The sequence below is a fragment of the Engystomops pustulosus genome, chromosome 2, assembly GCF_040894005.1.
Source record: "Engystomops pustulosus chromosome 2, aEngPut4.maternal, whole genome shotgun sequence".
NCBI classification, from domain to species: Eukaryota; Metazoa; Chordata; class Amphibia; order Anura; family Leptodactylidae; genus Engystomops; species Engystomops pustulosus.
The window spans coordinates 37,138,653-37,149,377 of NC_092412.1; the positions used below are offsets into that span (position 1 = coordinate 37,138,653).

Consider the following 10,725-nt stretch of genomic DNA (forward strand, 5'->3'; position numbering starts at 1 on the left):
GTATAATATAAAACATTAAAAGATACTTACATTTTGCTCTAAAGTTCTTTTACCCAGGTTTTACTTTAAAAAAGTTACTGTAGCTTTACTCAAGAGAAGACACCAAGTTTAGAGTTATATACAGACAGTCCCCTACTTTAGAACGCCAGACTTACAGACGACCCCTAGTTACAAATGTACTTCTGGATTTTGGTAATTTCCTGTACTTTAGTCCCAGGCTACAATAAACAGCTATAACAGTTATCACAGGTGTCTGCAATGAAGATTTATTGTTAATCCTGGTTGTTATGAAAAAACCCAACATTTTTAAAACCCAATAGTTATAGAGACCAAAAAAATGTTTTGCCTGTGGTTATAATTATAAAGTATACAGTTTCAACTTACATACAAATTCAACTTAAGAACAAAATTGCAGATCTTAAGATCTTGTACATAACCCGGGGACTGCCTGTATATGCAACATCACCTGACTCCTATATTAGAACATATTCAACATCCATATTCATCCTACCCAAGCAATTCTAGGTTTGGATAATTCTAGGTTTGGAGTATGTTATCCATTGTTGCTTGGAATTCCATATCTTCAAGATTGGACAATCCACTTAATGCAATTTCTACATGAATTCTGGTTTGTAGAGAGTATGTATGTGCGGATGTGGTGCATATAACTCTTTGAGTGGATAACTATTATAAGGGGTTTTTCTGAAAAGCAGTCAGCTGGTGGGCAATAAGCGCCCTACTCCTAACGTTCTGGAAATGCAAGGTGAGACTGCTCAGCCTGATGCGGGTCACAATCACTGATTGGCTAATAAGTCTCCTCTACTATTTCCTGTTGTCTGGAGACACAGGAAGTAGACTACAGCAGGGGCTGATGCTATCAAAACTTCAGAGCCGTAAGTACATATTATTCTGTTACCTGCCCCCAGCAGGCTGCCTTAACATAAGTTAACAGTAATAAATATCTCCCTTTAAAGGACATCTACCACCAGGATGAAGGATTGTAAACCAATAACAGTGACATACTGGTGTGTGCCTCCTCTGGCAGGACCTGCTCTTCTTTAAGTTTCTTATGCCCTGGTTTTTAAGAAAAAAAGGCTTAAAAATTATGCAAATAGGTCTGAGGGGCTCCAGGGTCTATTAGCATTTATGGAACCCAGAGCCTCTAAGGCTTATTTGCATAATTTTAGAAAAAAAACAATGCATAAGCTAAAAGAAGTACAGGTCCTGCCAGAGGGGGCACACATCAGTATGTTTGTGCACTTGGTTTACAATCCTTGATCTTGGTGGTAGAAACCTTTGAAACCTACCACCAGCAAGCATTATAAACCAGGGGCACTTCCTCATAGACCCAGGCACCGTGACTGTTGGAATCTTCTTATATTTGCTTTCCATGGCCTCCGTACTTCTAAAAGTATGCAAATTACACTGAAGGGCTCCTGGGGGGCGTTGCCAGAGCACTTCCATGCTGTAGCTTCACAGGCTGTTACAGTGTGCAAGGAGCACTTTCCCCTCAAACTGTGTGCTTAAACTTCCTGTTCTGAAGTGAGATTACATCAGGGCAGAATGATTAGGGAAGTGCTGAGGGAGCAGAAGTAGACAGGGAGACAGTGTAACAGCGTGTGACCCTACAATACAGAGGATTAGGATAGAGGCCATGGATAGCAAATATAAGAAGATTACCACAATCACTGTGCCTGGATCTACGAGTAATGTCCCTGGTTTATCATGATTGATTCATGATGGTAGATTTCCTCTAAGGGCCTGCCAACAAACATCTTCTCTGTTCAGGAAAAACTGACAAAAAGATAATAGTAACATTTTTTATTAAAACTAAAACATATGACACATTAATAAAAAAAAAACATTTGTTACAGTCTGACATTCATACATTTTTTCCTCTAATGACCTACTACTGGAAATGCAGCTATGAACAACCCCAAAAGTTACAAATTACAGTCCATATATGGCTATTCAATTGTTACATAAGTAATCACATTTTTCTGGAGATTTTTTTTTTTTGCAGATGATGAAACAGTTTTTTTCTGTAAATCCATAATTAAAGCATACACAACCCGTCAGACAGAAAAAATACACAACATATACATGGGATGTGCAGTCATATTAGCAGGTAGCAAAAAAAAGTTTATTAAAGGGGTTGTCCGAGTTTATTAAAAAACCTAGGCCCGGGGTGGGCTGTTAAAAAAATAAACTTGTACTTACCTTCTCCGGTGCTCCCGGTGTCCCACGCTCAGAGGCGTAACTAGTAGAGGCAGGGCCTCATAGCAGATTTCTGAAAGGGGCCCCCCTTAAAAAATGTTTTCATATTTATATACTCACACATGTGAGTTACAATCACACACAGAATGTATACATACAAACAGCATATACACACATACATACAGTACCATATACACTCAAGCATCATATAAGCTGACATACAGCATATACACATCACATATACACACACATTCAGAAAATATATACATACGTATAATACTATATACAGACATACAGCATATACACACACATACAGTATATATACACACCACACACACACACACACATATGCCATATACACACCCATTACTCCAGATTCTGGGGCCCCCTGACACTGTGGGCCCCATAGCAGCTGCTATGGCTGCTATCACTGTAGTTACGCCCCTGCCCACGCTCTTGTTTGTTGGTGCTTTGTCTCTATTAGTTTACAGGAGCAGGCATGCTAGGTTCTGATACCTTCCGCCCACCTCATACGCCCACTTGACCCCTGTCGATGTGTATCAGAATTAGTTTCGATGTGTATCATACACTGGGACAGGGGATGGGTGGACTTGCGAGACGGCGGAAGTTGTCGGAGTTGAGGGGCCATGTAAAGGTGGGACACTAGGAGTGCCGAAAAAGGTAAGTACAAGTTTATTTTTTCTTACAGCCCCCCTAAGGCCACTCTAGATTTTTTTAATAAACTCGGACAACCCCTTTTTGTTCTTTTTGAAAAGTAAAATAATACATAAATACTTTACATCAAATGCAAAGCTTCAAGTTCTACCTTGAGTAAAGAAGCTTCTAACTTCTTCCCTGCTAAGGTCCTTCTCAGCAGCAAATTGTAACAAAGGCAGCAAAGTTCTAGGAAGGATCAGGGCGATCCTTGTGGTCTCAGGTATATGTTAGTGCACGCACTTTACTAAGATGAGAACATGACATAATATGGGAAAGGCTATGTACACAGAATTTCAGTCTAGCCTAACCTCACCATCTCATTGCATGCGCCTCATATTTACCCAAGGAAAGTGGCAGTGTTTACATTAAAATACAATCACCAAACTTACAAAAATTATATGTTACTACCTCAAGTAACATGCGTAACATAAATAGTAAAAATAAAACCCATAAAAAATATAAAAAGCAGAAATACTATTGGTTGTCATAATCACTGATTAATCTACAGGTTCTTATTCTGGATCCACAACTTTAACGTTAAGTCATGTGACTCCTATGTTCTCAGAGCTACTACAAGAACCTTTGGACGTAATGGCAGGCTGGGTGCAAAACCAAACATAAACAACACCTCCTTTATTGTTCCTTTTGTTCATTTAACATGTTCTGCTTCTCTTCTTTGCCACTAAGGTGGTTCATGTGTTTCTTGGCATGTCTCCTGGCTCTTCTCATTGATGCTTGGATGATGAGCAAGCACAGCTCTGCCACATTGAGGACCATACAAATGCCTGATACTATGATCATGAAGAAGGTAAATATTGTCTTTTCAGTAGGACGAGAAATGAAACAGTCTACGACATTTGGACAAGGCCAATCTGAACATCTCACTAGACGTTGCATATGGAAGCCAGTGTAGAGGAAGTAGAAGAGGTACATGAAAGCGGCTTCAAATATAATTCTGAACACAATGCTGGTGGTATATGTCCACCACAAGGTGCCTACAATCCTGAGTTTACGTTGCTTCAGTGCTTCCAAATTTTGTTCGTTACATTCACCCTTCTTCTTTAGTTGTTTCTTCTCTTCATGTTTTAAGTAGGCCACGTGCATAGCTACGAGGAGCGCTGGGGTGGCCACAAAGATGAGCTGAAGGCACCAGAGCCTGATGTGAGACACAGGGAAGTGATGATCATAGCAAACATTCTTACATCCGGGCTGTAAGGTGTTGCAGGTAAAGTCTGACTGTTCATCTCCCCAAACACTCTCTGCAGCCACCACCAGGATCATAATCCGGAATATAAAGAGTACAGAAAGCCAGATTTTGCCGATGGCGGTGGAATGTTTGTTGACTCCTCCAATGAACTCATGAAGAGTCCCCCAATCCATGTTGTTTGAGGACCGTTTCTGGAAGATAAACAGAAAGCATATTAGATGAATGAGGATTGTCAGACATCTACACAATATTTGGTGGTAATAAGAACAAGACACGCAGAATACTTTTATGACCTATCAAAAATTCCAGTTGACAAGATTCTGGCAGGTAGGACCTCAACTGCTGTCAAAGCAAGTGGGACCTGGTCTAAAGCTGAAATGTTCTGGAGGGAGTTGAGTACTAGAGGCATTTGTGATCTGTTAGCCCATGGCAGTGCCAACTAGTGAGTCCGAATAGTTCTAAAATTGATGGCCCACACTATGGAAAGGTCATCAATAGCAACTCTTAACTCTACTATGAACGTTCCACATTTGCTCTCACTTGAAGCTCTTCATTTCCTCAATACCTTTTGGAGAGGAAATATTTATGTGTAGCCTACTCTCTCAATGAGAATCAGATTTTTCATGGCATTAGTTAATCATTGCTGCTGGATCCTAACTGGTCTGACTTCTAATACAGTATTGGTAGTCTTAAGTCCATTACTATATATACAAAATACTGGCTATTAAAGGAAACCTAACATGAGTAATATACCATCAGGAGTAGATCTGATTGTAGATTCCATCTGCCTCTCCCTAATCTGTAATTTAATAATCCTGGAACATTTTAACTTTAAAAACTTTACAGAAAAACTAAAAACTTTAACTTCAGTAATATGTAAATTAACTTCAGAGGCTACAGGGGGCGTGGAGTAGTCTTAGCTTCCAGTGACCGGTCAGGCTAGTACACGCCCAAGTAGCCTCCGCAGTTAATTCACATATTATTAAAATAAAGTTTTTTACAAGTTAGTTTAGATTCCAGGAATATTAAATTACAGATTAAGGCAAAGCCAGGCAGAATGAATCTACCATCAGATCTACTTCTGATAGTAGATTCCTCATGGTAGGTTTCCCTTAAAAACTGGTTCTCTAGTGGAACAAGCCAAACAGGAAGTGAGAGTCTGACTCTTAAACTGTCCTGTAGATTTTATCAGGTCACAAACAGTGATATCAGGTCAGATTGAAATCACATTATTGAATAAAAATTATTTTTTATTCATGTAATATTCATAGTATCATAGTATAATAGTTTACGGTTGAAAAAAGACACATGTCAATCAAGTTCAACCAAGGAAGGGAAAGGATTGCATGAGGAAGGGATTTAGGGGAAACAATTCTATATAACATAACCATCAATGTTATTTAGGTATAAAAAGGCATCTAGACCCTTCTCTCTGCTGTCCCTGCTGTGACCAGCGCCTGAGGCAGGCTATTCCACAGATTGACAGTTCTCATAGTAAAAAAGCCCTGTCGCCTCTGGTAATTAAACCTTGTTATCTCCAGACGGAGACAGTGCCCCCTCGTCTTTTGATTTGATTTAATCTGAAACAACTTTCCACCATATTTTTTGTATGGACCATTCAAATATTTATATAAATTAATCACGTCCCCTCGTAGTTGTCTCTTTTTATGACTAAATAACTCTTTTTTAATCTTTCCTCATAACTAAGACCATCCATACCCCTTATCATTTTTGTGGCTCTACGTTGTACCCTTTTTATGGACCGGAGCCCAGAACTGGAAAGGATATTCCAATGCCTTGTACAGTGGTAATATTATTTATTTAATATTTATTTTGGCCACAAGTAGTGGCTATTGTGCTGAAGACACAGCAGATGAGACAGAATTTTGAAAACCATGAACAATTGAAACAAGCAGAATACTTGAAAATTCTATAACTTTCCATGATTTAGTATCTACATAGTAGATGGCAGCAGTATTGTATTTCAACATACTCAATGATTGCCTGTAATCCAGTAGAGCAAATCCTCTGGATTAATGTTTCAGCCAGTTGTGTACATTGTGTTCTATGTACAAGTTGCATGTGACAGTGCTGATCTATTGACCACTAGGTGGCGATACATCACACCCCAGTATTTTTTGTATGCATAGGAATGTCAACATGGATCAGACATCCTACATACAGGTAGATCTATAAATGACTCAACAAAGATAAACTTGGTGACGGTCGATATTTAGCAAGAGTTCTACACCCACCATTTATGTGACTTTATGTAAACTTTCATCTAACTGACTTGGTAACTAAAAACAGTTCCATTTCGGAAAACCATTCCATACAATATACATGGATAAATTAATTTCAATTCTCTGTAGTAAAATGTAACTTATGAGTAATAGGTTTTGCATCCCAAAAGTTACTTTTCCCACTGTCCCTCATCCTTAAACAATGTGTGTACACAGGAGTAATCCACCCATAGGATACAATGTTACAGATGATACAGAGAAAAAATAATTAGTAATATACATTACACGGCATTTCCAAACATGTTACATATATAATTTGGGTGACTAAATGTGAGTAAGAGCAATAACTGGATGCAGCCAGCTGACAGCTAAAGGCGGAGAACCGGCTTCTCCCTTATTGAATGTGTAATTACTAGACAACAAATAGAATATAGAATACATATATAAGGAATAGAGGGAGACATATTTATGGGGGGTGCGGTGGTGAGGAGTCCTATACACAGTTTATCTAGGCAGGTTGATGAATTACTACCGCTTTATGGGGCCTTGTTGTTTTATGAGAGGCGTTTAAATAGTTTAAAGCCTTATTCTATACTTTTAAGAAAAGGCTGTATTAAAGGGTTAAAAGTGTAGTACTTAAGGGGGATGTCCAGTGATAAACGTTAGCCCTCTACAGAGCATGACTTGCCGTTCTGTACATCTAGGGTATAATGATGGTACAGCGGACAACCCCTTTAAGCATCACATACACACTGAGTTATGAAGGCAAAACCATGCAGCTTATATAACCAATAGATCTGCACCTACAAAAAGTCTTGTTAAACATTGCAAATATGTTGACTGTCTTTATTGATCATTACTATTGCGTTAGATGAGGAAATTCCCTTCTAAGACAATGCACACATTTAGCTTCACCGATTTTTGTTATGATCAGAAGCATTTGTAGTGAAGAGCCACAATATTCATCTTATTAAAGTGCAGTCTTTATACTCATCACAAGTAGCATCTAACCCCTATAGAATAGTATAGAATCCTATAAAATGACAGATAAGATTATATCAAAGAGGAGTCTAAAACGGAAGTCGCATTGAGACCCTCCTACTCCTGGATGTTGTATCGCGACTACTAGTAGAAAAATAGAAATCGCCTACAGTTGATGTCACTCAATCGACAGGTACAAGGAACAGACCTCCCTCCCACTGCAATGATGAACGCCCCTTCTGGTCCCAGACTTTGCCCTCCCAACAACTACAACTACTATTCCAGACGTGTACACACCTGAAATCTTCTTTCCAAAGAAAGTTGTGTGCTGATTTCTCAAATATTAAAAACCTTGCTAATCTGGGATGGGTTATTCCATGTGACCTCAATAGGCAGGTACTTATATATATTAATCCAGGTGTGTCAACATACACCCTAATGAGTACAGGGTTTTGTAATCAGTAACTGAACGCTGTCGAAACATGCAGTAGGGATGAAGCACTTCCAAGACATCACAGATAATATAATACAGATCATGATCACCGGCTGGAACCGGGACGTGCTAATAAACTCTGTGCCTAGGGCACCTTTCACACGTGTGTATTTTCATTAGTGCTTTTCATCAGTATTTGCTCAACCAAAACTGAGAACCTGCAAGTTACTATGAAAAGATGATTTCCAACTACAGCATTTGGCAAATGACAAACACTGATAAAAAAAATTCCTTACCAAATTAGGTTAAAATAAGCTCGGACTAAAGATGGTGAAACCACATACACAATAGCTGAGTGATGGGGAACTTTTAGGGGGCCGAGTATCTAAACCAAAACTAAAACCACAATTATAGCAATTTAAGCAGTAACTTTTTAATTGTTCTGCCATAGTTTACAATCATATTGGCATCTTAAGGACACCAATACCATTAAATGAAGGAAGGCGAATTATTATGGTAGCATTCCTCCAGAGTCCACCTCAACATGAAGAGTTGCGGGGCCCAAAGCAGGAGCTCAAATCATAATCCAGCCCTGTTCACGTACTATTTCTTCCTGAAATCTCAGGCAACAAATGTGTCACTCTAAAATAACGTGTCCGGGGCTGCCCTGGACTGATGGAGAATGCTTAGAGTCCTGTCTGGTAAACTCTGTGCTGGGGCAAATGCCTGGGTAACCAGAGAGAGAGGGCTTTGAGTGGCACCAATCCAATAGGTTCCCCAATACTGCCATAGACCATATAATATATATAAGTGTATAAATTGATAGCCAAGCCAACATAAAACGAAACATAGAACAACTTTTTGTTTTGGCAGACTCTTAACATAAAAATTATGGAGGAAGTAATATTAATTTAGATTTACAAACACCTTAATACGTTAATGGTCTTATTTTAGATCTGACGATAGACAATTATCCCTCTCCCAAAATAGCATGTCCATCCATTACATGTACTTATGGATCTCACGTGACATGGACCAATGTAGGTCTTGCCCAACCATCAACATTTTCTACAAGCTAGAAGCAGAAAAGTAAAGACTACCAATGTCTATTGCTTGAGGACAATATCTATTTGCCAGTGGACATTCAACCATCATGAGATAAGTACAGTAAGCACATCTCAAAAACTACTATTATATACACAAACGAAACTCTAGTTTCAAGAAAGTTACAATCCAATCACCACAACATCTGAGACCAGGAAGCTCTACCATCAGTACCTGCTTGGTTTCCATGCCGGGAAGATTGAAGTGGTCCCTGACCCTATGTTAGCAGCTACCTCCTCATAGTAGGAGTCCTTCCTCTGACTTGAGGTGTCTTTTCAAGTAATAATGAGACGCTTCAGCTGATTTATTCATCAGAATGTTCTATCGGGGATGCTTCATTTGTTTTGTATGATTATAACATATTTTTATTCTCGTTACCCACGTTCAGAGGACTGAATCAGAACATAATTATGTAAAGCAGGCGGGTTATTTACTTCTAGTCGACTGCCTAGATTGTGTCTTTAGCAAATGGAATGTCCATGAAAACATTGTACAAAACATGTTTCTAATGACAAGCGAAGGTGGAATGAGGAAGAGGGACTGAAGGACTCACCTGTTCGCAGATGGGTGCCTAATGTATCCAATATGTTGACTGGCAACTGATAGGGTTAATCCACACGTCAGGTCTAGTATCAATCCAGAGTGAGCGCCTGCTTCAGAGGCTCAGGTAAGACGTCACACCTCCACTCTCAAATACGAGACTGTGCTGGAGGACAGGTAGTATTTATGCTGCCTCCACAGCTCCTCCCAAAGCCACACTCAGCATTGTCTACACTATGTGAAAAGGTCCTTGCTGATTATTATGTATTGTAGGGCAGAGGTTAGGCATATAGGACAATGGCTGGCACTAGGTTGGTTACCACTAGCATGAATATATTTACAGTATGTATGAAGGAATGGTAGGTGAAGATGTGATTAATACGAACCCCTTTTTAAGGGAAAAAAAAACGAAGTCCTCCTTTTGCATCTTTTTTTTCAACTTACATTTTCTATAGAAAAGAAGGATCTCGCAGGATAAGTGACAAGAACATAGGAAAACACAAATGGACAGGGTTGATGTGACCGTAAGTCCACCGATGAGTAGAAGGTCCATACTTTGTACTGAGCCACCAAAATTTCTCCATAGGCATCTATATACTAAAGGGTATATATATATATAGGTCTATAAACTAACAGGTCCAAAATAAGTTGTACCAGGAGGGTCATGCAGGGCCCAGAGTAAGCGACTAGAAAAGACATAGTTAAACATTAATGTATTTAGTTAATGGGACCATAAATTAAAGTCCATTGATAAGGAGTCTCCGTTAAGTAGAAGGCCCATACTCTTTATTAAACTGCCAAATGTGTCTTGTGCAAAAATCACATCTCCTTTCTTTTGTAGACAGGTCCAGAATAAGGGATTGAGTTTCCTGTGCATCTTTCAGACCCCCAGTCTCCTATGTAGATGAGAACTTTTTTACATCTGTCTTTGTTCTGTATTCATTCTGTTTGTATATTACATTGTTGATACTTCTTAGGTGATAGACATAGATCCCAGCACCCTGTTAGTCTTTTAATTTTGTAAATACATGAATTTACTAACAGGGGGCAGTATTACAGCAAGATTCCTAGATCTGACCCGACTGACAACCTCTTTCTGATACTTACAGTCAGTGATAGTGAAAGCGTTTAACCACTTTTAATCATTTTTTAATTGTGATTTTTATCATACTTGAGAAGTTTATATGTACCCCTAGATTTTTAATATGATGGAGCTATGTAAATAAAAAATTTTAAACTTATTTTATGAATGCATCAATTTTACCTGTTAGCACGGCGAATGA

The 10,725-nt window shown here is 38.9% G+C and overlaps 1 protein-coding gene across 1 annotated transcript; it reads right to left on the reverse strand.

The window, feature by feature from the left end:
* Positions 1-1,939: 1,939 nt before the first annotated feature.
* On the reverse strand, positions 1,940-9,614 carry LOC140117491 (gap junction beta-2 protein-like). Its single transcript, XM_072134272.1, has 2 exons — positions 9,456-9,614; positions 1,940-4,332 (listed from the first exon to the last, which is right to left on the reverse strand). The coding sequence occupies exon 2, from the start codon at positions 4,312-4,314 to the stop codon at positions 3,568-3,570; it is 747 nt and encodes a 248-aa protein (XP_071990373.1). The 5' UTR covers positions 4,315-4,332; positions 9,456-9,614; the 3' UTR covers positions 1,940-3,567.
* Between the last annotated feature and the right edge of the window lie 1,111 nt (positions 9,615-10,725).

Bases quoted from the DNA above. Each gene is read 5' to 3' on its own strand.
- LOC140117491 (XM_072134272.1), bottom strand. From the start codon at position 4,314: ATGGATTGGGGGACTCTTCATGAGTTCATTGGAGGAGTCAACAAACAT.